The sequence below is a fragment of the Manis pentadactyla genome, chromosome 4 (assembly GCF_030020395.1).
Source record: "Manis pentadactyla isolate mManPen7 chromosome 4, mManPen7.hap1, whole genome shotgun sequence".
NCBI classification, from domain to species: Eukaryota; Metazoa; Chordata; class Mammalia; order Pholidota; family Manidae; genus Manis; species Manis pentadactyla.
In genome coordinates this window covers 26401850-26429782 of record NC_080022.1, presented here as the reverse complement: position 1 = coordinate 26429782, position 27933 = coordinate 26401850, and the positions used below count along the sequence as shown (strand labels likewise).

The window sequence follows — 27933 nt, the reverse complement described above, 5'->3', positions numbered from 1 at the left end:
GGTAATGACCACTTTATCCTTCCAGGAGCTCTGGTCTGAAAGCCTGAAGTCAGTCCTTTCTCTCTCTCGCATCCCACATCCCATCCTTCAGCAAATTCTGTTGGTCCCATCTTCAAAGTATATCCAGGATCTGACCACTTCTCACTATGTCCACTGTCCCCACTGTAGTCCAGGTCACCATGTGCCATTGTTTGGACTATTGCAGTACCTTCTAGTTGGTTGCCTGCCCTTGACCTTGCTCCACTTCATTCTTCTCTCTCAATACAGCCAGAGTGATCATTTAAAAATAGAATTACATTCACTCCAAACCCTTGCCTTACTTAGAGGAAAAGTCAAGGACTTTACTATAAAGCCCTGCATGGCCTGACCCTTACTGACTCTCAGCTCCTCTCCTAACACTGATCCCTCCCATCACCCACTCCAACCACACTGGTCCCCTTACTTCTCCTCCAACACTACAGGTGTGCTCCAGCTTTTGTCTCTTTATGTTTTAGGGATGTCTTTTGCGAACAGTTTATAGCTAGACTTCATTTTATATTCATTCTGAAAACTACTTGAGAGTTTGGTACTTTTATATTTATTGTATTTTGTGATTACTGATATGCTTGGATGTATTTCTGCTGTCTTAATTTGTGTCTTATTTATCCTGCCTTTTGGGTGATGCTTTTCTTCTCCTTTGCTCCCTTTTTCGGTATCAATTGTCTTCATTTTTCTTCCCATCGAATCCCACGCTGGTTTGGGAGTTATACATTCTATTTTCATTCATAGTGGTTACTGTTATAATTTTCATGTGCATATTTGACTTAGCAAAGGCTACAGTTGACAATTTCTTCCACCTTCTCCTGAGAAGACCTTAGGACTTTAATTTTGATCACCTCTTCCCTTCTTACCTGTACTTGTTGCTCAGTATTTTAGTTCCAGCTTTATATCTTTCCAAATTAATCTTTATTATTGTTGTTACATTTTGTTATCAGTACTTATTTATATAGACACACATCTTTATCTTGCCCAACTATACCTTCTTGCATTTCATTCTTTCCTTTTAAAGTATACTCTTTAGTAATTTCTCCAGTGAATGTCAGTAGCAAGCTCTGTCTTGCTACCAGAAACAAAAAAATGTAGCTTACCCTAACTGTTTAATGTAAATTAGCTTCTTATAGAATTCCAGGTCTCCATTTATTTTCTCTCCGTGTTTTAAAGATATTCCTTTATCATCTGTCATCTGTCCTCTGTTGTTGGTGTTCTTCTCTTGTCTGCAGTCTAATTGTCTTTGTGGATAATTTTCATTTCTCTCTGGTTGCCGTTGAGCTCTGTCTTTGATTTTAGTATTCTGTAGTTTCACTGTGATATGGGTGTGTGTTCCCTGAATCTGAAGTTTTATGTCTTTCATCACATCTGGAAAATTCTCTCATGATTACTGTTTGCAGGTATGTCTTTTTTGAACCTTTTTATTTCTTTCTACCTGCTTTTTTACCCAATTTGACAGCATCTACCTTTAAAATAAGGGTTTCTTGTCCATTCACATTTAATATGATTATGGATATGATTGGATTGTACATGCCATTTTTGTTCCTCTGTTCTTCCTTTCCTCTCTTCTTTTGTAGTAAGTAAATAAACATTTCAGTGTACTATTTAAATTTCTTTGTTATTTCCTTTTACTATATTATTTGAGTTATTAGTGGTTTCTCTAGGAATTACAATATATATCATAACTTACTAAAATCTAATTGATTCTGGTAAAATACATAAGCATTACTCCAATATATCTTTGCTTTTTCTCCCTTCCTTGTGTTATTATTGTCATACACACTTCCTATATATATATGTTATAAACATAACAATTATTATAAAACAATAATGGTATTAAACATTTTATGTCTTTTAGAGAAGTTGAGAGAAAAAATGAGAAAAATATATTTGTAGAGTCTTTTGTGTTTTCCATTTCTGGTCCTCTTCATTTCTTCTTGTAGATTCGAGTTACCAGGGGTGTCACTTCCTTTTAGCCTAAAGTACTTCCATTAATGTTTCTTATAAGACAGGTCTGCTGGCAATACACTCTTCAGTCTATATTTATTTGGAAATATCTTTAATTGTACTTCATTTTTGAAGAATAGTTTTGCTGGATATAGATTTCCTGGTTCACATTTTCTTTTTTCCAGCACTTTGAATATACCATTCCATTGCCTTCGGTACTTATGGTTTTGATGAGAAGCCAGTTGTTAATCATATAGTTGTTTCCTCAATATGATGAATTGGTTTTCCTTTCTGCTATAAGGATTTGTCTTTGTGGCTTTCAACCTTTTGACTGTAATACGCCTGGGTATGGATTTCTTTGTGTTTTACCTACTTTGGATTTATTGAGTGTTTTAGAGTCCAAATATTAATGTTTTTCATCAAATTTGGAGAGTTTTGGGCCATTGTTTCTTCAAGTATTTTTTTCTACCCCTTTCTCTCTCTTCTTTTGGAATCCCCATTACATGTATTTTGGTATGTTTGGTAATATCCCATATCCCATCTGAGGCTCTGTTTATTTTTATTCTTTTTTCTCTCCTTTCTTCAGATTGGATAATTTATACCAATCTGTCTCCAAGTTTGCTGATCATTTCTTATGCTGAGCCCTTCTAGTGACTGTTTCACTTCAGTTATTGTGCTTTTCAGTTCCAGAATTTCCACTTAGTTCTTTTCTCTTTCTCACAAATATGTCTTTGTTGTTATTTTCTGTTCATTAAGTCATTGTTGTCATGCCTTCCTTTAGCTCTCTAAACATGACTTCCTTTAGTTCTTTGAACATATTTATAATAGTTGCTTTGTAGTTTTCATCTGCTAAACCAAACATTTGGGGACATTCATACTTTCTTGTTTGTTTACATGTCTTGTATGTCAAATATTGTACATTTTAGGTAATTTAGCAACCCTGGATTCTTACTTTACCTCTTGAAAATTATTATTGCTTTGTTCATTTGTTTGTTAATCTCTGGACTAGATTTGTGAAATCTGTCTTTCATGTCGAATGTGGCCTCTGATGTATCCACTAATTTTTTTTCATTTTTATTTTTATTTTTAAGTCTGGGTTCCTAGGGGTTGTGTCTGCATAGCTTAGTGTTTGCCCAGAGATCGGTCAGAAATTGTGCTAAAAAACCTTGAATCAGCAAGGCTTCTTCTCTCTACTTATGGTTCTGTGTGTGGGCTAGGGAGTACACACTTCAGGCTGTTTTCAAGCCGGCCCTGGCTTTTGTTTTTTGCCAGGATCTCTTGTGTTTCCTTGCACATGTGCACAGGCTCCATTGACCAGGGATATGTGGATGGCTATGGGCCTCTCTAGTCTCTGTTGTGCATGTACCCAGTGTCTATAGTGCCTAGTGAACCCCAGGATATGGGGAGAGCTTATCAAATCCTCTGTGGCTGTCTCATTCCCTGGAACCCCCTGTTAAATCCCTGCCTAGTCTGCCAGTCCATTGATTTCCCTAAACTGCCAAAATTTCAGCCTAGCAGTGCTACTGGATATTCTGCTTTTGACACTATACCTGACAATGTTCCAAATTAAGGGAGCCCCTTTTGGCAGTAGCAGTGAAGCAGCTGGTTTTCACAGCCTTCCCAGCCCTAGTTGAACTATTGCAGTTGACAGAGCTGGGAGTTTGAGTAACAGGAGCAGTCCCTTGCACGCATGCCATAGACTCATGCTATTCTTACCCAGAGCTCAGTCATTTTATGAATACGTTTAATCATTGTACACCTTTGAATGATTTTCAGTGATGAAATGGTTGTTCTTGACATTTTTTTGCAGCTTTAGAGGTGTCTTGGGGATAGGATTTGGTGTCCATATCACTGTGTCATGCCTGAATTCAAAAGTCTGGAAAACTCTCAATCACTATAATTATCTTTTCAAATGTTGCCTCTTCCACATTCTATCTAGTCTCTTATCTGGAACTCCTATTAGTTATTGGTGGGACCTTCTGATTCTCTCTCCATGTATCTTAACTGCTCCATCTTAGTTTCCATCTCTTTGCCTCTCTGTGCTGCCTTCTGGGGAAGCTCCTTGGATGTATGTTCTGGTTCACTGGTTTTCTCTTCCCTTCTGTCTTATCTACTATTTAACTCATTAATTGTGTTTTTAATTTGACTTAAAAAAAAATTTCTAGAAACCTGATTTTGTTCCTTTTCAAGTCTTTTTAATCTTTTCTTTTTCAAAGCTTTATTCTCGCTTTACGTTTCCCATTTTACCTTTTAAGTGTTAGACATTTTAAACAGTTAAAAAAATTATTTGACCTGTTATAGTTAAGGTAACTCTAGCTGCTATAACAGATAAAGCTTGAGTTCCCAGTGGTTTAACTCAGCGAAGGTTTAGTTTTTATGTCACATTTGTATTAGTTATCTATTGCTGTGTAGTATCTTGCCCTTAAGCAGAGTGGGTTTAAACAGTAACTATTATCTCACCATTTCTGTGGGTCAGAAATCTGAGTGCAGCTTAGCTGTGTGCCACCTGGGTCAGGTGTCCCACAAGGCTTCAGTCAATGTGTTGGCCAGGGCTACAGTCATTTCAAGGCTTGGCTGGAGGAAGATTTGCTTCCTTACTCACTCAAGGGGCTGTCAGCAGGCCTCAGATCCTTGCTGGTCACTGGCCAGAGTCATCGGTTTCTTGACATGTGGGATTCACCGTAGGTCTACTCACAACGTAACAGCTTGCTTCCCCCAGAGCAAAAGGCTCTGAGAGAAAGGTGGTCCAAGATGGAAGCCACAGTTTTCTGTAATCAATTTCAAATTAACATCCCTATGTATTGTGGCATAGTCTATTCATTATAAGTGGGCCAATACGTCTAGTCCACACTCAAGAGGAGGGGATTACGTAAGGGTGTGAATACCAGAAAGTGGAGATCATTAGGAGCCATGTCAGAGATGGTCTGCCACATAGTCTAATATTAGGTCATCTTCAATGGAGTTTTATCTGTGAGAATCCTGGGCAGTCTGGGTTGGGAATGCTTGCCCCAGAAAATATTTTGCAGTTGCTTCTGTTAGACACTATACTTGGTCTGGGACCATTTTATGTCAATATTAAATTGGGGGGGTCTGACCCATGTGTGCCTGTGAAGACACAGAATCCTGTGTCTGTGAGAAGATCAGCTTGTGGGTACAAAATCTTAGGTTAGCCTACTTTTCTCTCCCTGCAGTGCCTAGACTATAGACTACTTCCTTGTCATCAGCCTGGGCTGATAACTGAATTTTTTCCAGTCTACCTTTTCATCAAAGGTTCCCCTTTCCTACCTTTATGCAGGTTATTTCCAATTCTGTGCTACACATGGGCCCAGAGCCTTACTCCTGCACTCAAGTGGGTGTTAAAACCTAAGCTCTGTGGGTACCAAGACCAGCAACCCCTGCCCCCACTCTCACCTCCACTGAGACGTTTGCAGCATTGGCTCACACAGTTAATATTCTGATTTTCCAGTCTCCTCTTTGCTTTTGTCCCCTGGGGAAATATCTCACTTTCTTGTGAGCTTAGCTATGCATATAAAACAATGCTTGTTATATTTTATCCAGTGTTTTAGAGTGTTTTGAAATGGGAGGGTTTTCCAAGGTTATCTAAACTAAATGACATATGTAAAGGATACAGGAAGTTGCCTAGCCCTCAGTTGGATTCATTAACTCCAGTGCAGACAATTTTCAATTAGACCCAGACACAGTATTTCCTTCTAAATATCCCACACCCTTGGAAGTATTTACTGATTCTGAGTCTGGTTGGAGAAAAACGAAGTTTCTCATTTCCTAAGAGACTTCTTTGACTCTCATGAAAGCAGGGACTAAGGGGTGCAGGGGGGAAGGCAGTGCACAGATAATAAGAGGATTCCCCGCACAATGTTATAATTTTATAATCGTAATATAGTAAAGATCAACTCAGGTGCAATATTCCTCTGAGAGTCTACACAAGCCTGCATTTCCCTTGGGTTCCGGTCCCTTGTTGGAACTCCAAGAGCTCCTCTTGGCCAGGAGGGATGGAAGGTGTGTGGCCCCAGGGAGTTTCTCATGCTCCCTCTTTCAGCATTGATTAGAGTTGGTTGTGGGAATAGCATATGGTTGAGATTTCAAAGGCTTCAAGGCCTTGGAAAAGTGAGGCCTCTGAGAGGTATTGTCACCGTGATTTAAGAACCTCTTGCCACTAATAATAATAGCTAATATTTATTGAGCATCTGCTATATGTCAGATATTATGCCTACTGCTTCACACACAGAAGCGGGCAGGAGATACAGAGTAAAGCTGCAGAGTGAGATTCCTTCCATCCATGGTGTCCAGACTTGAGAACAGAACACTCTCTTTTGGGGTTAGATCTGTTCTCCTGTGCTCCAGGAAGGACCCTCTGAGCTGGTGTGGTTCTAGTTGGGGAGTTTCTTGAGCCTGGCCTAGAAATAGCAGAGTTAGATCAGCTCCTGAGCTTCAGGAAATATCCTGGCTCTGCTGGTCCTTGGTACCCCAGAGGTCCAGAGATAGGGAACTGAGATAGATGCACAAGGAGTCATGGTGAAAGCCGTAGCTGGCACGAGAGCATGGCTTGTGCCAGACAGACGTGGCAGGCCATCTACAGGATCTTGGACTAATTTTCATGTCTTGTGACTTCTGTGCCCTTGTAATGATATTTCTTTAGAAAATACTGCAGAAAAATGTCCAGGCAGCCCTTTTAAACTACAGGCCCACATTGGAACCACTGAATCTGAATCTCCAGCAAATTTGGCTTTGAGCTTTGAAGCAGCCAAAATAAACAGAGGCACATTGTTAGAGAGCCTTGGGTTCAGATCTTTGGGGTGGGACCTGAGTTAATGTGGGTCTAACAAGCTCCCCAGGAGATTCTGATGCTCACTCAGTCAGCCTGGCATGAGAGTCAGAAAACCTGGCACTTAGCTCTGGTAAATCACAGCTGGGTATCCTTAGACAACTCATCTGTCCTCTCTGAGCCTTAGTTTGCCCATCAATAGAATGGGATGGAAATTCTTGTCCAATCTGAGGTAGAATCTAGTGATACTATGTTGTGCTTTGGGGGCCAAGTTGTAAAAACATTGAGCTGCATTTCACACATGGTTCAAGCCACTTTCTCTGTTGATTGCATATAATATGATGCCATGAATCTTTTCTGGGAGATGTCACAAGATACAGCTGTGGGGTACTTGCTGTCACATTGACCATGTGGATGCTCCTGAGGACCTTGTGCATGCCTTCATCCAGTGGCCTCTGCCTAATCCCCCATAGAGGAATTTTTCTGGGGCTTAGTGACAGGGAGAGTTGTGGTTCTCATGAGCAGTGCCCTGTGTTTGCCAGGTAGGCCCTGAGACCTTCACATGCCACTGACTGAGGGTCTAGTATGTGCCAGTACCTGCCTAAGTGCCTCAGATGGTTTTTTTGAGGTCCCCCAGTCAGTTTAATCAGGTGATTAAGTGCTAAGTAACCTTCCCGGCCACACTACTAGGAAGTAGCAGACCCAGCCCGTGAGTCAGGGGCTCTCACTCCATAGCCTATGCAGGCATCCCACAGGCTCTTCCTTGATGCTTGGTGGCTCTGAAGCTTGGGGTCAAATGTGCACCCGTTCTGTGCTCTGTGTGTAGAGTTTACCACTGGACTACCTGCTTCTCCTACCGTTTTTTTTTTCTTTGCACCAGTTTTCTCATGTCACTTGAACAAAGCTGCAGCCTACTCTGTTTACAGTTAGTGCAGTGTTATTGACACAGTTCCATGAACAAAATTTTTGTTTTGCTTTTTTCTTAGTTTTTAAAAACATAATGGATTCTGTACCACAAAATATCAAAAATAAAACCAAGAACCTCAGTCAGCAGTGGCTGAAGTTTCCTTAGGGGATGAGGACAGAGAAGGAACCAGCAGGCCAAACCAGAACCCTAGTTAGTGGGCAGATAGGAGGAGGCTTGGAATACCTACCTGAAGGTTAATAATTTTTGCTCCATCTCTTGCCTGTTAATTTCCATCCTGCTGCACATGGCATATATCTCTATAGGCTGCTGTCAATCGATTTTGTGATGCAATGGATTACAGATAATAAAATAAAAGGTGACCTTCCCTGCAGTTCCCATCCCCATACTGGACAGGAGGGTGGTTGGTCCCAGGTCCTCTCCTTCAGGGTCAAGGGACAGAAAGGTGAGGGGCTGAGACTAGGTGAAGAGGAAGATGGGGTGGGCTAGAGACTGGGATACAGCCAGACATCTTGGAGTGGCATAGGTGGGGTGGAGGGAGGGGTTTTTAAAGGAAAGACTGGACCCCAAGGGGGGCCCCAAAGCAGGTGTGGGGAGCAGCACAGGGCAGAGTGAGGTTTTCATCTAGTCCTAATGCAGAAGAGACACAGAGAGACGGCCTCTGCAGATCTAGATAAACTCCTAAGGCACAGCGCCCCGGAGACCCCCCTCACCCCATCCCTGCACCCCAGTAACTATCCTCTTGGCCCTCTAACCCCCAGCTCAGCGACGAGCTGAACCAGCAGCTGGAGGCCGTGTGCGGGTCTGTGTTCGGGGAGCTCGAGTCCCAGGCGGTGGACGCCTTGGACCTGCCTGGCTGTTTCCGCATGCGGAGCCACAGCTACCTCCGGGCCATCCAGGCCGGCTGCTCTCAAGACGACGACTGCCTGCCCCTCCTTGCTGCCCCTGCCTCTGTCTCAGGGAGGCCCGGCTCCTGTGAGTACACCCTCTCTGCCGCTGGACCGGCCCTAGGTTGGAGAGCACCCAGGGTTCAGGTTCTGGCCCTCCCCAGAGCCGTGCTGTGTGACCTTGGGCAGATTGCTCGCCTCTCTGGGCGGGGTGGTGGGGAGAACAACCCCTGGCCCTGTCCTAGCGTCACGTGGAGTCCGCGTGAGCGCTCGGTCCTCTGGCACCACGTGGGGGTGTGGGGCGGCGGGCGGCAGATCCGGGCTGGGTGCGCTTCTCATCCGCTGCGTCTCTGCGTTCCTGGCCCCAGCCTTCAACTTCAGAAAGGCCCCGTCCCCTATCCCGCCGGGGAGCCAGGCCCCGCCCCGCATCTCCATCACCGCCCAGAGCAGCACCGACTCCGCCCACGAGAGCTTCACCGCAGCCGAGGGCCCCGCTCGGCGCTGCAGCTCCGCGGACGGGCTGGACGGCCCCGCCATGGGCGCGCGCACCCTGGAGTTGGCGCCGGTGCCGCCCCGGGCCAGCCCTAAGCCCCCCACACTCATCATCAAGACCATTCCCGGCAGGGAGGAGCTGCGGAGCCTGGCGCGGCAGCGGAAGTGGCGGCCGTCCATTGGGGTGCAGGTATGGAAGCAGGAGGCGCCGACCGCAGCTCAGGCCCTGGCCAGCTTTGGCGACAGGTTGAGGGGGTCAGTGGGGTCTTCAGGAAACACACTTTTTCCTTGGCTTATTCTGGACTGCACGTAGCCCCTGTGGCCGGTCATCAGCAGGGCTGCTCCAGCCAGCCCACCCCTTGTCCCTCGCGCTGGCAAGTGGCAGTGGTGGCCAGAGGTTGCCATCTTGACGCGCCTGACTTCCTGAGTCTCTCATCTTGTTCAGGCAGATGGTCCCGGCAGGATCTGCCCGCTAGCTTGGGGCCCAGCCATGGCTGGCCCTTCGCCCTGGTCTAGCCTGGGTCGCTGACTTCTTCAACCCTGTCATCAGGTGGAGACAATCTCAGACTCAGACACCGAGAACAGGAGTCGAAGAGAATTCCACTCCATTGGTGTACAGGTGGAAGAGGACAAAAGGTAGGTCCTGCTGGGGCCATGTCAGGCCTCCTTGGGGGAGGGCGAGAGAGGGCTTTGTAATGACCACGCCGGCCCAGTCTCCCTGTGCACCTGTCCTCCTGGACGGGAGACTGGGCCCTTCTAAGGGGCGGCATCAGAACAGCCACAGAGATGTTCCACAGAGAAATCATCAGGGCAAACATCAGATCTAAAGTGGGTTCTCCTTATACGCGTGCCTGACCCAGGTGCTCTGAGGTGGACAGGAGATATGCAGTGGCTGGGGTTAGGGGCGGTAGGCAGCAATAACAGGAAGGTGCTGGGCTGGCCTCCAGCAATAGTCCTTTTCAGGGGATAACAGGATTTTTTCAATCCCTGGTCATTTCCTGTGGTGCACAAGCATGTGAGCTCAAAAAGAAGCAAATAAACACGAAGACTGGCTCTGGGGCTTCTGGCAGATACCGCACTCCTCCACACTTGGCTCACATGCGCATTTAACCAGGCGGGGGTACCTATTATATGCTGAGTCTGGTGTACCTGGTCCATCTGCAGTACTGCCAGGCCGGTGACCCTAAGTATGGTGTCTGGGGACCTGCCTGGGGCAGGCCATAAGAGTTTCATGGCAAGAGTGTTGCCAGGGCTACACCCACTGGAGAAATAAAACTAGGGTTTCAGTAGTTGTCCCTTGTAGGTCTGTTCCCAGTTGTCACTGTTGGGCTGTTAGACATTTCCTAAAGATCCCCCAACTATTTCTGGCAACTCGTGGGGGTATCTTGGGTGTGTGCACCCGATCAAGTCTTCTTGGGGTTCCTGGGGGATTCATTGTAAGTGCCTCCATCAAGGGTGGCAAAAAATTACTTGTGGCCCCATCAATCTTGAAAGATACTGTTCTCCAAACTCTTAACATTCCACAAAGATCACAAAAAAGTATCACTTTATGGCAAAGCCAATTCTGCAAGTCCATGACTTACATTCTTGAGAGGTGGGATAGCAGTCATGGATGGATGTATCTTGTGTTCAGAACACTGACCCCAGCTCTACTGCCACCCCATGGCCCATAAACCAAGCCCACATACCCCTACTTGCTCTCTCATGAAGTTTCCTGGTCTCTCATCCAGATAGACTCCTGGGGGGTTCCTCCATTCCTCCTAACCAGCCTGAAATCTGGGCAGAATCAGAAGATCCAGCTAAATCAGAAGACTGTCATTGATTGGTTGATTGATTCATTCAGAAAATATTCGTTAAACATCTGTTATATGACAACTCCTGTTAAATGCTCAGAGAAACATCAAAGACATGACTCTTATCCTCGTAGGATTTATAGTCTAGAAAGGAGTCAAGGCAATGAATAAGTAATCCATGAAAAAAAATATGATTACATGTTATAATATGTAATGGGATATTATTATATATCAATATATATGAATTGTGAAAGAAAAAGCAGGAGCTAAGAGAGATGGGACCTTATTTAGGTTAAGCAGGTGACATTAAAGTTGAGACTTGAGTATTGACTAGGAACACTCAGGTGATGATTGGGGGAAAGCATTCCAGGAAGAGGAAGTCACATCTGTGAAGGCACTGGGCAGGAAAGAGTTTGACATGCATCAGGAACTGAAAGAGGGTTCATATGGCTTATGTGGAGTGGGATGGGCGGCGGTGAGAAAGTAGATTGGTGGAAAGGCAGAGCGTGGGCATGATAATGAACGGGCATTAGATTTTAACTAATGAGTGCCATTAAAAGGTTAAAAGAGTGTGACAGGATCTAATTTATGTTTACAAAGTATCACTAGCTGCTGAGTGGAGAATGAATTTGGGGGAATAGCAAGTATGGGGATGGTAGTAAGCAGGACTTTTTCATGATCCAGAAGAAAGGTGATAGTCTTTTGCATTATGGAGGACCTTGTGTTAGGGATTTTTAAAATTTTATTTTATAATTGAGCACTACTAGTGTATGAGAACACTATTAAATTTTGTATATTGGTTATGTATTTAGCAACTTTGCTGCTCATTCTTAACAGGACTCATAGTTTATCTGATAATCATGATGGGTTTTCTATATAGTCAGTTGTATTTCTGCAAATGAGAGTATTTCTTTTGAATCTGTGTTCTTTTAATTTCTTTTCTTGCTGTTATGCATTGAATAGGACTTTCAGTTCACTGTTGAGTGTAGTTCTCTTGTCCTATTCCTGATGTCGGTGAGTATCTTCTCAAGTCCCACTTACAAGTATGATGATGTTTGCTGCAGATTTGGATGGATACTATTTATGAGGCTAAGGAAATCCTTGGCTAAGAGTTTTTCTTTTTTTGGATAGAAAACGAGAGTGGAATTTTATTTAACATTTTTTTTCAGTATCTACTTAGGTGATCATAGATTTTTCTCCTTTTACCTGTAACATGGTGGATCATATTAGATTTTCCATGTTGACCTGTTCTGTCCTTCCTGGGGTAAACCCTGCTTGAACTATCATCAGTTTGGATTAAATTTGTCTGTGCAATGGCCTCAATATTTCTCTTGTGTTGAAAAAGAAGAAGCCTGGATGTAGAAGTACAGTGGCTGGACCCTGGGCTTTTTCTGTCTTGCTGCTTTTCTATAGTTTGAGCGTCACCTCACATCCAAGGAGCTCCAGCGTCCTGTCTGTGTTCTGAGCAGTATCAAGGAGGAAGAGAGGGGGAGGGATGCAGCCCTTCCTTTTTAAAAAGACTCCCTGAAAGTTGCACACAATACTTGCTCTACATCATGTTGACTTAAAACCTCATCACGTGGTGGCATCTAGCTGCAAGGGAGGCTGTGGCATATAGTCTTCTAGTTGGAAAGCAATAGGCAGTGGGCTGAGCACATAGCTGAAAACTATTTTTCAAATGTTTATCTTTGATTTTTTTGATGTTCGATCTATCAGTTTTGAAAGAGATGTGTTGAAAATGGCTCACTGTGATTAGGATCTGTCATTTTCCCTGGTATTTTTAATTAATTTTTTCTTTAGTTTGAAAGTATGCTATTTAGAAGTATTCAGGCTCATGATTCTATCTTCTTGGTGGGTTGACCCTTTGATCATTAGACAGGTTACTTTTCACCCTTACTAATGGTTTTTACCTTGAAGTCTGTTTTGTCCGATTTTATTGCGATGGCTGCTTTCTTTTGGTAAATTTTCCAGTGTATCTTGCTCTATCCTTTGATTTTCAACCTTCCTGTATCTTTTTGTTTTAGATGTGTTGTTTATAAGCAGTATGGAGCTAGAGTTTGGTAGACATATTTAACTCATTTATATATCTTGATTGTTGATTTATTTGGATTTATTTCTATAGTCTCTTTAAAAATTTTCTATTTGACTCGGTTTTTCTTTGCTTTCCTCCACTCTTGCTTTTGCATCTTCTATTGAACAGATCAAATTACTTTATTTTTCTTTTTTCCTCCATTGGTTTGGAAGTTTACATTTTGATAGTGATTTTCGTCAAAAATTTAAACAAATATACTTAATTTCATATTTTTTTAAGGAAGTGTAAAATTACTCTGCCTTTTTGTCCTTCTTAGGCACAAAACAAGAATCTTGAAACACTTTAATTTCCTTCTCAACTCCCTCCACCTATCTTCCATCTTGTCTAATGTTTTGGTTATACCTTCTTTAAAAAAAAACTGTTAAATCAGTTGTTGTTATATCTTTTATGGTTTAATAGTTTAGATTTACAAACATGTTTTAACAATTTATGTGTTCTATTGCGTGTTACTGCCCACTCCTTCCTCATGGGTTCAATTTCCTTTATGCTGAAGTACTGCTTAAGCTTGGGACCAGTTTCAGAGTTAATATCCCAGCTTGAGGTTTCTGTATTTCACTGGTAGTACTCATTCCAACCCCACACCCACACACAAAGCAGCCTTAATGTTCTGATTTCTCAGCTTCCTGCTTCCAGGCCACATTCCTGAATCATGATAGGAGTTTCCTGGCCACACTTGTGAATGAAAAGACCTTTCTTGGCTGCTGGCTTTATGCATGGGGTCTCCTTCCAGGTCCCCAGGTTTGGGGTCTCCCCTCTCTTCCTCGCTGGGCATTACCATCTAGCTTATAGTGTACATCTGGCCTGATAATTCCTGTGACTCACTTGGCTTAGATTGCCTCTCACTACCCAGTTTTGAATTTCTTCTTTATTTCTGGTACCTGAAGATTTATCCTTCCCTATTTTCAAGCTGGGCATTGGGGCAAAACACCTTTTGGACTTAATTTTTTCCAGCATTTATGTGTGTTGGGGATGTGAGAGGGAGCTTCTTGAGTCCACTGTGCTGATCAGTTGTCTATGGTAAGGTGATAGCAGCAGTGGACTCATTGGAGAAATACTGTGGGGTGAAGTCACAGAAGGGCAGGGACAGGCAGAGAATGAGGTCTCCCTTGCTCTCGGGTAGGTACTCAGTGAGCTCTTACTTGAGTGGATTGGGGAGGGGAGATGGTATTACATAAATGTCTAAAGAACTGAGTTGGTTGGGACAGGTGATCACAATGGGAACCCAGAGGGGGTGACAGGTGGGGAGAGAAGAATCTGGCACATCTCTCTGGCCAGGCTCCCTTGCTTGTCGAAGGCATCCTTAGTTATACACCTGCACTGTCCTTTCTGTCCCTTATGTCCCTGGCACTTTAAGTCTGACTTACCACACACCATGCCCCAAATGGTACCTAAAAGAGAGCCATGACTACCAGCAGCCTTTCTAGGCAAACATCCAGGACTAGCCCCATACCCGCTGCCACCCCATTTTCTCGGCCTCTCTTATCCTCCTTATTCCTGTCTCACTGATCCCAGTATCTGTTTCTCTTTCTTTCTTTGGTTTTAAAAATCACCAAGGAGGAAAGGTTTCTCTTCTTCTGCCTTTCAGGGTGTTCCCTGCCAACCTATTGGGAGAGGAGTTCAGATTTATTGTCCCTTATATCTGGGAGCTGTTTGTGGGTCCTTCCAATTGCCCATCATCAGTGGTGACTTAGCCTGAGAAATATATAGGGATGGGGGCTGGTGCCCCCTCAGTTCTGTCTTCCCTGCACCCCCACTCAAGATTCATTTGCCCACAGATATTTTATTGGATCCCTATTATTTGTCAAATACTCCTGGGCACTGAGGATACAAAGGTGAGAAGAACAGACACAACCCCTGCCCTGTGAAACTTACTGCCTTGTTAATCTAAGAATCTCATAAATGTTGTAGAAATACAGCTGTGACAGGTGCCACAAGAGAGGCTTTAATCTAGTTAGAGGGGTCAGGCATGGCATCCCTGAGGAAGTGATATTTGAGCAGAGATCTCAATGAACAGTTAACAAAATTTAACTCGGTGAACAAAAATTAATCAGGTGAAAATGGGAGATAAGAATGTTCCAGGAAGAAGGAACAGCATATGCTAAGGCCTTGTGGTGGGAGGAAGCATGCTTAAGAAATAGTTACCAGCCCTCTCTCAGGTCATCCTCTAGGCCTGTCTTCCCAGACCAGCACACTCGGGGCCAGGATAAAAGGACACATCAAATATCCTTGTTGCATATTAGAAGACTGCTCCTGGGGCTCTTTGAGAACATAGAGATCATGTGATTTTTGCCTCTAACTCTCTCTGTGTGGTTCCCTTTGCATCTTCACCTCTAGATCCCCCTACTAAGCCTTATCTTAAATTCCATATTTAGAAAAAGCAAAAACAAATACAAAAACCCACCAGAATGCCCAGTTAAATATGATTAGATATAAAAATATTTTAGTATGAATAGGTCCCAAATATTGCCTGAGACATACATATACTAAAAATTTATCTGTTATTTATCTGAAATGGAAATATAACTGGGAGTCCTGTATTTTATCTGACAAAGCTCCTTACACCCAGTTGTGCCCAGCTGGGGCTGCCTGGGTGACTCTGTGTGGGAAGGCTGCCTCCTCCCCAGCACCCCTGCCCTAGCATCATATGCATTTGGCTTTGGGGCATGGGGAAGGGTATCTGCTGAGAGGACAGAGCCCCTGGAGCCCTGGGAAGTTACATTCCAAGAACAGTCCTGCAGAAGCAATGAATTGCTGACTGACCACAAGCCCTGGGCATGGACACTGCCTCTGTTCCTCAGCCTTCAACTCTAGGGTGGTTTCCGACTCACCAGCCTGACTCTCTGTCTCCCACCTCGGCATTGCTGTCACACAGCCCCCAGGCTGGGATGGTGGACGCAGGGCCCCTGACTGATACGTGTCTAAGCTCTGATGCTTTCTCTGAGAGGGAGCTAGCATGAAGGCTGTGTCTTGCTGAAATGCCGCTGCCTTTCCTCCGCCCTGCCCTCCCACCCTCCCACCCCCGCTAGCCTGCTGCCAGATACTCCCGGCAAAACTGCCTGACAACTCCTAGATGTTGAGCATTCCTTGGACACTGTGTCTCTCGGGATAAAGCCGGTTTCTTCCCAGAGCTCTTTGTGTTATTCCCTTAGAGAATCACAGTGGAAACGTCTCCCTGAAGTAACCACGATAACCACTTGCAGAGTCATCAGGAATGTGATCATTGTCACCCTGAAGAACGTGAGGGGGGAGGCGTCCTCGACCTTGTTGAAAGGCTTGGGGAGAAAATACTGTGAAAGGCTTTGCTATGAAGTAGTGATAATACATAGCTGAAGACAGTTTCTATCTTGTATTTACACCTATTGGTGAAGACCACAGCAAATACCACCAAATCAAACACGAAATAGGGACATAAGCCCTGGACTTCACTGCCCTGAAAATGCATCTGTTATAGTTAGGATCAGGTTTGGCTGAGTTACAGAAAACCCCCACATGACGGTGACTTAAATACGATAGAAGTTTCTTTCTTTCTTGTTTAGAAAAAGTCTAGAGAGTCGTTTGAGAGCTGGTAGGTGCTCCACAGTGTCAGGACCCAGGCTCCTTCCATCTTACTGTGCCTCCAGCCTTAGCAGTTGGCTTCTGTCTCCTGTTCCAAGATGGCTGCTTGAGCTCCAGCCATCATGTCTGCATTCTGGTCAGCAAGAAGGAGAAAGGAGCAAAGAAGGGCGTGTTTTCCTTTTAAGAATATTTCTTGGAAGTTGCACATACCATTACTGCTTATATCCTGTGAGCTAGGACTTAGCAATATGGCTACACATAGCTGCAAAGGGGATTGGTAAAAGAATCTTTATTTCAAGTGGCCATGTGTCCAACTTAAAACAGTGGGATTCTGTTACTAAGGAACAAAGGGAGAATGGATATTGGGGGATCATTAGTGGTCTCTACCATCCCCTTCCAACCAATCAGCCAATCACTCAACCAACGTTTATCGAGGAACTGCTCTGTTCAGTAAGGGAAACAGATATGCAAATAACTAACTGCAATACCATGTGATATGAAGTATAAAAGAGATTTTATTCAGAGTGCTTTGGGAGGACAGATGGAAACGATCAACAGCAATCATAATAATTAATAACTACAATGCCCTAGCGAGGTTCTCAGTGCTGCATTCCCATTATTTTATTTGTCCAGCTCCTTTTCTTTTCAGTGAGAGCTACAAACTTCCTGCCTCTCCATATAATAGCTAACATTTACAATGGGCAGGCCAGGTGCTGTCCTAAGCTAGTTATATATATTATCTCATAACAATCCTATAAGCTGGTACTATTATCATTCTCAGTGATAGGGAAACTGAGGCACCAGTCATAGAGCTGGATTTTTGGACACAGGCTGTCTGGCTTCAGAGTCCATTTGCTTAACCACCCTGCCTTCCCTAAAGCTCCTCTTTCTCATTCCTCCCGCCACCCCACCCCCAAATCTCCAGCAGAGAGCCTCCTTTCTCACTTAATTGTAACGACTGAGGTCCTCTGGCGGGATCTCTCTCCACTTCTGGACCAACCCCCAGCTTGCTTGCCCCTCTTCCCTTGCTCCCACTGCTGGTCTGCGGCAGAGCTCGAGGCATCCTTCTTCCTGATTGAAGCTGCCCCTCCCCGCAGTCCTAGGGAAGCAGTGGAGTATAATGACTGAAGAGCTGGCCTCCACAGCCAGACTGCGCTAAATGGATAACCATTTGATCTTAGGAAGCCACATCACCTCTCAGCCTGTTTTTCTCCTCTGTAGGTAGGGGTGATACTGACACCCTTATCATTGGGACGCTTTGTGGGGACTGGGCATGTTAACTCGTGTAAAGTGCTTAGCCTCACTCGTCCTGGGGCCTCAGAGGATGCTAGTTATTATTTATCCCCGTTATGTCTGGCCCTTGGACTGCTGCCTCTCCTCTGTCTCCCATCTGATTTCTCTTTATAGGTTGTGTTTGTTTCCTATTGCTGCTATAATAAATCACCACAAATTTAGTGGCATCAAATAATGCATTTTTATTATCTTACATTTCTAGAGGTCAGAGGTCTGAATTGGGTTTCACTGGGCTAAAATCAAGGTGCTGGCAGGACTGATCTCCTCTTGAGGCTCTGGGAAGAATCTGTTTTGTCACCTTTTCCAGCTTTTAGAGGCTGTCCGCATGCTTGGCTTGTAGCCCCCTTCTGTCTTCAAAGCCAGGTGAAGTCCTCCCGTGGCATCACTCCGACCTTGATCCTGTTATCTCCTCTCCTTTTCTGATTCTGACTCTCCAGTCTGCCTCTTTCACTTGGAAGGACCCTTGTGACTAAAATGAACACACCTTTTTAGTACAGTTTTATCTTATCTCAAGGTCCTTCACACAGTATCTGCAAAGTCCCCTTTGCCATGGAAGGTAACATATTTACAGATCCTAGGGAATGGGCAGGGAGCAAAGAAGAGGGAGACCATTTCAGGCAGGAGAATAGCATGTGCAAAGGCTTAGAGTCAGGGTCCGTGTAATCTACTGGGGGAACCAGGAGAGTGCAGGGGAGGTGAGGCTGGGGACGAGGACTGCATGCAGAGCGTATGCTCGCACTGGGTGAATGCCAGCAGAGGAAGCTTGCACTTTCTCTTGGTAAAGTGGGGAGCTATGGAAGGGTTTTGAGCCGGGGCATAAACTGGGCAGAGGTCAGCTTTAGACTGCTCCAGTCCTGGGTGGATTGGTGAGAAAATGTGGGCCACTGATTTTAGAGTATGCACGGTATAATTTTAGAGAGAGGAGGTCCGTTGGCAATTACTAGTCCATCCCTATCATTTTATATAATATGTGTATTTATATATAATCACATGTCACACACACACACACACATTAGATGGCCTAGATTAGATGGAGGGTGAGTGACGTCTCAAAGGCACATAGCAACAAACACAGCACTAGAACTCAGATCTGACTCCTAGTCTAGTGCTCTTCTGGGTTGTGCTGAATGGAGGCAGAGGTGTCAGAAAAACGGATCCAATGTCATGGCAGGGGGTGACGCAAGTCTTGACCAAGGCAGGACAGGGGAGACGCCAAGGTGATGACCTTGTAGGAGGCAGTGCAGGTACATGCTCTCTGGGTGGGGGTTGGGACATAGGGCTTGCTGGAGACTGCACACAAGTGCATCTCTCTTTCCCGGGTCCTGCAGCATCCTTCTGGGCCTGGTTTCTATGGCAACAGGCTCCCAGCAGGCAGCCCGCCAGCTGGAGGGAAGCAGGCAGGCAAGGCAGACCGGGAGAGAAGGCCTGGGCAGCAAGAGGAAGGCTGAAGTTGTGGGGGTTGGAGGAGTCTCCTGGGACGCTGGAGGGGTCCTAGGGCTGGTCCCCCAGCCCCCACTCTTCTGACCATACATTGGTGGAAGTAGCTTGGGCACACGGGCCTTTCTTTTATGGTCCCTGAATTTCCAGACATCAAACTTATGTTCGCCTCTCTCTGCCACCCTGCACCTCCTTACGCCCACTTAAAGTATTGTCTGACCTCAGGGGGCCACAGGCTTCTTCAGAGAAAAGAGCCCCCACTATGAACTTAGGGAGAGAAAAAGAACAAGGCCCACTGACTTTCTGTTTTGCAGAGGATTTGCATATTATTAAGTCAAAGACATTTCCAGGCCCTCTGTCATCTCTGCCAACAACTTAATTCAACTCCACTGGCACTGGCTGACTGTGTCTGGCCAAGCTCTGGGCTGAGCTGTGGGGGTCCCAGAGGAGAATGCCTCCCAGCTGCAGACCTCCAGCCACTCTGAATCCATTCTTCCTGGTGTTCTGGCAGCCTGTGTGGGGGAAGTGCTTGCCCTGTGGAGTTGGCAGCCCTGGGTCCCAATTCTGGCCCTGCTACTTTGTAGCTGGGTGACTGTGAGCCTCTTGGGGCCTTAGTTTACTCATCTCTCTGTAGGGCTGAGGACATGCTGGTACAGGTGGTGTATACTAGCAAAGACATACTGTTTGTTAAAATGCTGAAATTATGTGCACTGGTAAAGAGCCACTACCTGGGTCCCTTCTTGATCCCTGGTCCTCCCCACAGTCCAGTTTCTGCAGGGTGATGCTCTAGCACCACTTGGCTATGTCTGCTCTCATTGATGTGTGCCAGCATCCGTTCTGCCCATGGAGTTTTGACTATCACCCCTGTCTAGAGGCAGTGCCACAGAGGTATATTACATAGCCACATGTAGCACGGACTGCTACCTTTAAAAATCATAGGTTAATGTCCACTGTAGGTTTCCTTTCTCATTCCTTTTCCTTGTGGCCTGTGGTGGGGGTGAGGGCTGGGATAAGAATGGGCAGGGGTAGAGATGACAGACACCTGTGTCACCAGGCGGGCAAGGTTCAAGCGCTCCAACAGTGTGACAGCTGGTGTGCAGGCGGACCTGGAGCTGGAGGGCCTGGCTGGCCTGGCCACAGTGGCCACAGAAGACAAGGCCCTGCAGTTTGGACGCTCCTTCCAGAGGCATGCCTCTGAGCCCCAGCCTGGACCCCGGGCCCCCACCTACTCAGTCTTCCGCACAGTCCACACGCAGGGCCAGTGGGCCTACCGCGAGGGCTACCCACTGCCGTATGAGCCGCCGGCCACCGATGGGTCGCCCGGCCCCGCCCCCGCCCCCACCCCCGGCCCAGGGTCCAGCCGCCGTGACTCCTGGATGGAGCGTGGGTCACGTAGCCTCCCTGACTCAGGCCGCACGTCCCCTTGCCCACGGGACGGCGAGTGGTTCATCAAGATGCTGAGGGCAGAGGTGGAGAAGCTGGAGCACTGGTGCCAGCAGATGGAGCGCGAGGCGGAGGACTATGAGCTGCCCGAGGAGAGTGAGTGAGGGGACTGGGCTAGGAGGGAGGGATCCAGGCTGGGTGCCGGCAGGGCTACAGTGTAGTAGTTGGGCCCCTTGGTTGGGCTTGCGTGTGCCTTCCTCATGGTTTGGTTCGTTTTCGCCCTGAACCTTGGTGGGTCCCCACTGGCAGCAGGGCTTGCTGGGAGCTCTTGGCAGGAAGCAGGGAGCTGCTTCAGAGGCCAGGGCTAAGACTGGGAAGGTGACCAGGCTGGGCCTTCTGGGCGATGGTGCCAGTCCAAGCCACCAAGTCCATTGGTGGGGGGGCAAGGGGGACTCTGTTCCCATCTGGGTTGATGCAGGAATCCAGGTCTGACCCAGGTGGTAGGACCAGGACTTCAAGGCAGAGGGGGAGGCAGTGCATAATGTCAGATCATGTCTGAGGCTTAGGGGGAGGAGATTCAGCGGGAAAACATGGCCCTTGCCTGAGGTGGAGCATGGACCCCTGCAAGCCCAGTCCGAGGGGAGACACAGTCTTACCTCAGAATCCCCAAGTTGATGGGGTGGTGACTAGGAAGACGAGTCCCGCACATGAAATGATTTAGTAGTTCTTAGGGAGCCAAGGAGTTGTATACTGATGGGTGACAAAGCTCTGCCAGTGGGTGGTCACTGAGGATCCCTGCACCAGCCAGATCCGGACACAGACCCCTTCACCCTTATGACTTGGACTGGCTGCTAGTGCCTGGGTAAGGCTATAGGGCTGGGCCGGGGCTGTTTCCATCTGCTCCCTGACATGGGAGGGAAGAAGGAACACAGGAGGATTTGGGCTCAAGAAATGTACGTTGTATGAAGGAAGAAACATCAGTGTTTGAGGATACAGCCTTCTTGGTGAAGGTGGATAGTTGTTGCTTGTTAGGAACTTAAGGATGGGATGGGGAGGGGGCTGGAGGAGACAGATGGGTATGGGAAGGTCAGAGTCATTCAGGGTGGACTTCCTGGAGCCTGGGGAGGGAGCAGCGTCAGTCCCCTGCCTGACTCTCCTTCCTCCATCCAGTCCTGGAGAAGATCCGCAGTGCTGTGGGCAGCACACAGCTTCTCCTGTCCCAGAAGGTTCAGCAGTTCTTCCGGCTGTGTCAGCAAAGCATGGTGAGCGCATAGGTGTAGAATCCACCTGCTAGGTGTGTGTACCTGCTAGGTGACCCTGAGTGTGTGTATGCCTGGAGATGAGACGGGGTGTTTGTGCCTAAGACGGAGATGCCCTGTCTCCCAGTCCCCACGCCGCTCTCCCTGGTCCAACTTCCTGACAGTGAGGGTTAATGGGGTGCACATCTCCCCAACTCTATGTCTCCTTCCACTGCAGGACCCCACTGCGTTCCCCGTGCCCACCTTCCAGGACTTGGCGGGTTTCTGGGACCTCCTGCAGCTCTCTATCGAGGATGTGACCCTCAAGTTCCTGGAGCTACAGCAACTTAAGGCCAACAGCTGGAAACTCCTGGAGCCTAAGGTGAGGGGAGGGCCCTTCAAGCCAAGAGGCCAGACCCTGGAAATGCCCTTCCCCAGATAGGTGTGGGGGGTGAGGAGAGAGGGGAGCAGAGGAGACTTGGGCAGCAAAGGCAGTCCTGGACAGGTGACGGTGCACGTCTTACAGAGAGACTGTACTCTTGGCCACTACCATCTGCTTGGCCCTGTGCTCATCACAGCTTGAGCTGCCAGGATCTGCTGCAGCCGTCTTGGACCAGCTGTGGTTTGAGGGATCAGAACTGGAACTTCAAGAACAGCAGACTGCCCTTAGCTCGGACCTGGGCACAGTGGGGACTTTGAGGGTCTCCTCAGCCCTCATCTCACTAGACCTTGTCTGTGATGAGGCCCAGGGACCTGGTACGGTAGCTCCATTGCCCTGCCTGAGTCGGGGAGCGGCAGTCCTCCCAACCTGTAGTGAAAATGCCCACTATCACCCACTTCCCGGGAGCGCGCGCGCGTGCTGTGCTGCGAGGTGCCGAGAATGGCTCCACCAGGGGGCGCTCGAATTGATCATTTTTTTCAATGAATAGTGTGGGTTTTGACCTTGTCAGAACAAGTGCACCTGGGGCTTCAGGTGGCGGGGCGCGTGGCGGCTTCTAGTCGCGCTCACGTGTTTTGAATCCCTGTGGGCCGTGAGGGTGTGACTTGGGAACGGGGGTGTGACTTGGGGCCCCTCTCCCTGCAGGAGGAGAAGAAGGTCCCTCCGCCGATACCAAAGAAGCCCTCGCGGGGCCGGGGCGTGCCGGTGAAGGAGCGCTCCCTGGACTCGGTGGACCGGCAGCGGCAGGAAGCGCGCAAGCGGCTCCTGGCGGCCAAACGCGCCGCCTCCTTCCGCCACAGCTCTGCCACCGAGAGCGCCGACAGCATTGAGATCTACATCCCTGAGGCCCAGACCAGGCTGTGACCGACCCGGGCCCGGGCCTGGGCCCGCGGTTTTCTACCCGTACTGTACACCCAGCGTCGAGGTCACTGTGAACGCGGGCCGCTCCGTGCGCCCGCCGCGCCGGCACCGCACGCGCCGGTCCCACCTGCCCGTCACATCTCGTGGGTTTTTTACCTTCCTGACCCCACGCGAAGGCGCTCGGGCTGGGCTGGGGCCGTGCCTCTCTGCCCTGCGCCCCCACCTGGAAACCCCTCTCTCCTGGTCCGACGCTTCTTCCCCACTTCCTCCCCAGGGGCACCATCTCTGCCATTACTTCCCCCCACGGGCCAGGCCGGGCCGGGTCCCCCATCTGGGCTCTGCGTCCTCCCCACCCCGCGGGGCTGGGCTTCGTGGGGATCAAGCTTCGTGGCTTTTTATGAGGAATCCCGAACCCGCCTAGGAGCCTGCCCCACCTTCCCAGGGGCTCCACCCTCAGCCCTCAGCCCACCAGGCCCAGGGACCACAGTGGCTGGACCAACCCAGGACCAGGGCGCCTGGGCCTCTCCCCTTTCCCAGATGCTGGGGTGGGGAGATGGGGGCTTCCCCTCACCACACCTGTGGCTGTTCCCACATCTCCTTGAGTATCCCAGGAAAAATAAAACGGCAGAACTGCTCTCGAGACAGCTGCTCTCTACAGAAGAAGCCACCTCTGCCGTGTTCGTGGGGATGGGGTGGAGGGAGGAGAGGCCCAAAGCCCACACTCTTGCTTGGGGTAGAGTGGGAGTTGCCTGGACCAGCTGGGGAAAAGGGGGAATTGGCCCCCTGGTGGCCACAGCAGCACCTGAGCCCTCCAGGAGGGGCTCAGGTTGGGTGAAGAGGGGAGGGCTTGAACCTCCCACTCCTCCTAGTTGAGCCCATTTCTCCTGTCTCCCAGTCCTCCCAGGGATCCCCCAGAGAGGGAAGCCCAGAGCGCAGTGCCTGGCTCACAGCATGTGTTCAATAAACAGGCAGTGCTGTTATTGGGTATGGACAAATATTGATTTCCTGTCCTTAGGGCCAGTGTTCCCTCTGTCGTAGGCATTCCTGATCAGCAGCAGAAAAAACTTCAGTTTAGTGCTGTCACAATTTCTGATGCCTCCTATTGGGGCGCACTTTGATGGAAGGGGCGAAGGGGGAGGAGAACGGAACTTTCCTGGGTAGCTAAATGGCAACCCAATCCTCTTAGTGATGGTTAATAGTCACTGGATGCTTGCTGTGGGTCAGGCAAGGGTTTGGTGCCTTACGTGAACGTAGCTCACCCTTACAACATATGGGAAAGCTGAAGTTCAGGAGAGTTTGCCCTGTCCAAGGTCACAGGTAGGGCTAAGAGTGGTGGACTCAGATCTGTCTAATGACAAACCATGAGCTTGTAGCTGTACAGCTTTCTGAGCCAGAGAGGGTTCGATAGCAGCCCTGCCCCCCCCGGAAAGCAGTCACCCTGGGGCAGGAGGAAGAGCTTCCAAGGGGTTGGCTGCGCTTCTGGGCCATACTGGACCACTCAGTTCTCATTCATTTGTTCAGATGTTACCAAGAGCTACTGTTGATTCTGTCCAGCACCTGGGAAAGAGCCCTGAACAAGTGTAGTTTCTACTCTTATGGTGCTAACCTGAGGGAACAACAGACGAATAAACAAACAGTTACGATATAAGGGTGAGTGCTGGCAAGATGACTAGGTATTGGCTGCTGGAGGAGGCCTGGGGCTGGGAAGAATATTCCAAGATCAGAGAACAGCTGTGCCAAGGCCTGGAGGAGGAAAAGCACTGGGAGTACGGAGGCATGATCATGATGGGCTTTTGAGTCAATTTGAGGAGGGTGGGCCTGGGTTCTGGGGACCATGGGGAGCCTCAGAAGGGTTTTGAGCAGGAGAGTGGCATAAGCAGGTATTGTATAAGCTGCTTTGAGAGACCACTTGACGAGCCAGAGGCCATGCACGCACACTCACCTGAGACCACTGGAAGGTGGAGAGGATCTCCATGTGATCCGAATTCCCAAAAGTGAATCAGCTTGGAGCTGATCCCAGATTCCTGGGACTGGTCCAAGACTTAGCGGTTAGACTTTCTGCCCTCAAATGAATTTCTAACGAGTGTGCCAGGTGATTCTGAGGACAGCCAGGTTTGGGAACTTAGATTGGATGACTTCCAAAAGTTCTATGAGAAATGCTTATTTGTCTGTTGCCTCTAGACTTAACAAGTGAGGCTTTGGCTGGGTGACTCTACCTCTCTGAGATTCAGTTTTTCTCATCTCTAAAATTGGGAAATGGGTGAGGTTTGAACTACAGGATACTTAGAGCAATCCTATGAAGCATGTAATGTTATCACTACCATTTTACAGATGAGAAAACAAGGCTTGGAGAGTTTAAATTACCCCAAATCATGAAGCTGGGAAGTAAGGAGTCTTAACTCTCCATTGAACAGTCTTTCAGGGGTCTGTATCTTTTACCAGGTACTGGGCTGGGTTTACCAAAACCATGAGGTATATAAGAGTGGGCATGGAGGAACAGGGTTAACGTGACTGTGTGGGCAGCCTGCTACAGACGTGATGTCTGAAGTCTCCCCATGTGGGTCTGATATGGGGGGAGTCCCCTTTGGGTGTTGTGGCCTGGTTAGCTATGCCAGGCTCCATGGACAAGTGAAGGATTAGATCCAGTCCCTGTGCTGGAGGGCCATAAACAGAAAGATTCAGCCCAAAGGGAGGCTTGCTCTCCCAGAGGGGCTGAGGAAACCAGGAGAGGGAGCCCCTAGCAGGCAGGGAAAGGAAAGCAGGAGAAATCTCGGAAAGCAAGAGAGGGGCCTTTTTAAATGGGTCTTGTAGGATGAATTAGAGTTTTGTAGCCAATGATTAGAAGAAGGAAGGACATACACTTCAGACAAAAGGGATGAGGTTGGGCAAAGGCATGAAGGGTATGTTTGTATAGGATCGTGGGGAGAGCAGAGACTGGAGAGGGTGACTGGCGAGGACAGGGTTGCAGTGGGCATAGTGGAGATGTGGCAAGAAGGGAACCATAGTAGGGGAGAGACAGGATTTAAACTGGAGATTTCATGATTTTATTTAAGCAAAGATCCTTTCTTTGGCCGACAGAATGAAAATGGATTGGAGGGGGCAAAGGAAGTCAGGGAGACCAGTGAGGGAGTTGATAAAGTGGTCCAAGTAAGAGATGATGATGAGTGAGAGACATTCGGGAGGCATAGGGGCTATTAGCTGGATCTGGGGAATAATGCAAAGATAAAGAGGCCTGGAAGATGTTACTCGGGTTTTTGGCTTAGTGAATAAGTAATGCCATAAATGGACCTAGGACATTGCAGAAGGAGGAATAAACTTGGGGAACACTAAACCTACTTGTGAGCATTTACTGAGCACTTACGAGGTGCTGGGACTGTGCCAAGCATTTATACACATTAGGTGACACAGAACAACCCTAGTGGGTGAGTACTATTATTGTCTTTTAAAACAAGGAGTGTAAGTAGCTTTTCTGAGATTAGCAAGCAGCAGAGGCAGGATTTGAACCCATGTCTCTCTGGTTCCTAAGTTTGCACTTGAGCCTCATTCAGTTCTGTCTGACAGAAATGCTAGGCCATCACTCCAAACCAGCTCAAGAGCAGGTTCCTCCAGAAAGCTGTGATTCTTTGTGGGGCTCCTCCTCTGTACTACTTGTGCATACTTCTGGTCAAATGTCCACACGCTGTCAAATTTTGTAGATCCCTCTGCTTCCCCATTTGTCAGAGTACTGAGGGCAGGGGTAGTCCCAGTCCTTTTTGCATCCCCAGGGCCTAGCACATGTTAATTGGCTTACTGAATGCTAGTTATTGTAGACAGTTCTGTTCCTTTCTGCACATTCCATTAGTAAACAAGTTCTGCTCATAATGGTTTCCTACACATATCTTTATACCATTCCTTTCTGTCCATTCCCATTGCCAGAGCTTAGCAGTGGGCTCTTTGAGCTCACAGAGGAAGGGTAACTCACCTGATAATGCAGTCTGGGAGGCTTCCTATGAAGGTGTCCCTTAGGCTTGAAAAATGACCCAGAGCTACTTTGGTAAAGAAAGGTGGGAAGGGCACTTCAGGTAGATGAACAAGTATAAATGAAGGCAGAGAAGTGTGAAACAGTTTTGTCTGTATGGGGTATATAAGGGGTTAAATATGCCTGGCTGGGACTAGTGGAATGAGGGTCAAAAGGCAGGGCTAAGTGGAGATATTTTACAGAGTTTGAGCTTTGGTTATTTTTTCTATACCTGATAGAACAGATGTCTGTAGGTGCACAGTGGGGATGCAGGAGGGAATGAATACTTGTACCCGAGGGGTCAGGCAAGACAGGTTTTACTATTTCCCAGTTATTTGTGCGCTAACAATAGTGTCATTTATTTCCCTGCTTGCTATGTGCCTGACACAGCACTTTGTATACCTTATCTCATTTCACCCCCACAACATCCTGTGTAGTAGATGTTATTGCTTTTATGTTTAAGAGGGAAAGGAGGCTCAGACCAATTAGTAATGTTCCCAAGGTCACACGGCTAAAAACCTAGCCCAGGTCCTAAGAGTTCTTGACTATATTCTGATAAGGAGACCTTCTTGAGGCCAACGGTCATGTCTTATTTTTGTGTGCCCAGACCTAGGTCTTAGAAGATCCCTAATAAACATCAGCTGAATAAATGAATAACCTTCCACTTTCTCCCTATGAAAAACCCGTAGTGACGTCACTGGGAGACCTCCTGACCACTAGGGGGCGTGGTACCCACTCGGCGCCCGGGGGCCCCTTGCTAAAGTCTAGCTACCTTCAGTCCTTG

The 27933-nt window shown here is 47.6% G+C and overlaps 1 protein-coding gene across 2 annotated transcripts in view; it reads left to right on the top strand.

Moving 5' to 3' along the window:
* DLGAP3 (DLG associated protein 3) overlaps positions 1 to 23787 on the top strand; it is a 53078-nt gene extending 29291 nt beyond the window's left edge. For both annotated transcript variants that reach the window (XM_036885271.2, XM_036885272.2), the window contains exons 6-12: positions 8444 to 8657; positions 8938 to 9251; positions 9612 to 9697; positions 20286 to 20770; positions 21785 to 21876; positions 22091 to 22234; positions 22937 to 23787. In XM_036885271.2, the coding sequence (XP_036741166.1) occupies positions 8444 to 8657; positions 8938 to 9251; positions 9612 to 9697; positions 20286 to 20770; positions 21785 to 21876; positions 22091 to 22234; positions 22937 to 23155 (1554 nt within the window). In that variant the 3' untranslated portion in view covers positions 23156 to 23787. The remainder of the gene's footprint in view (positions 1 to 8443; positions 8658 to 8937; positions 9252 to 9611; positions 9698 to 20285; positions 20771 to 21784; positions 21877 to 22090; positions 22235 to 22936) is intronic.
* Positions 23788 to 27933: the final 4146 nt, after the last annotated feature.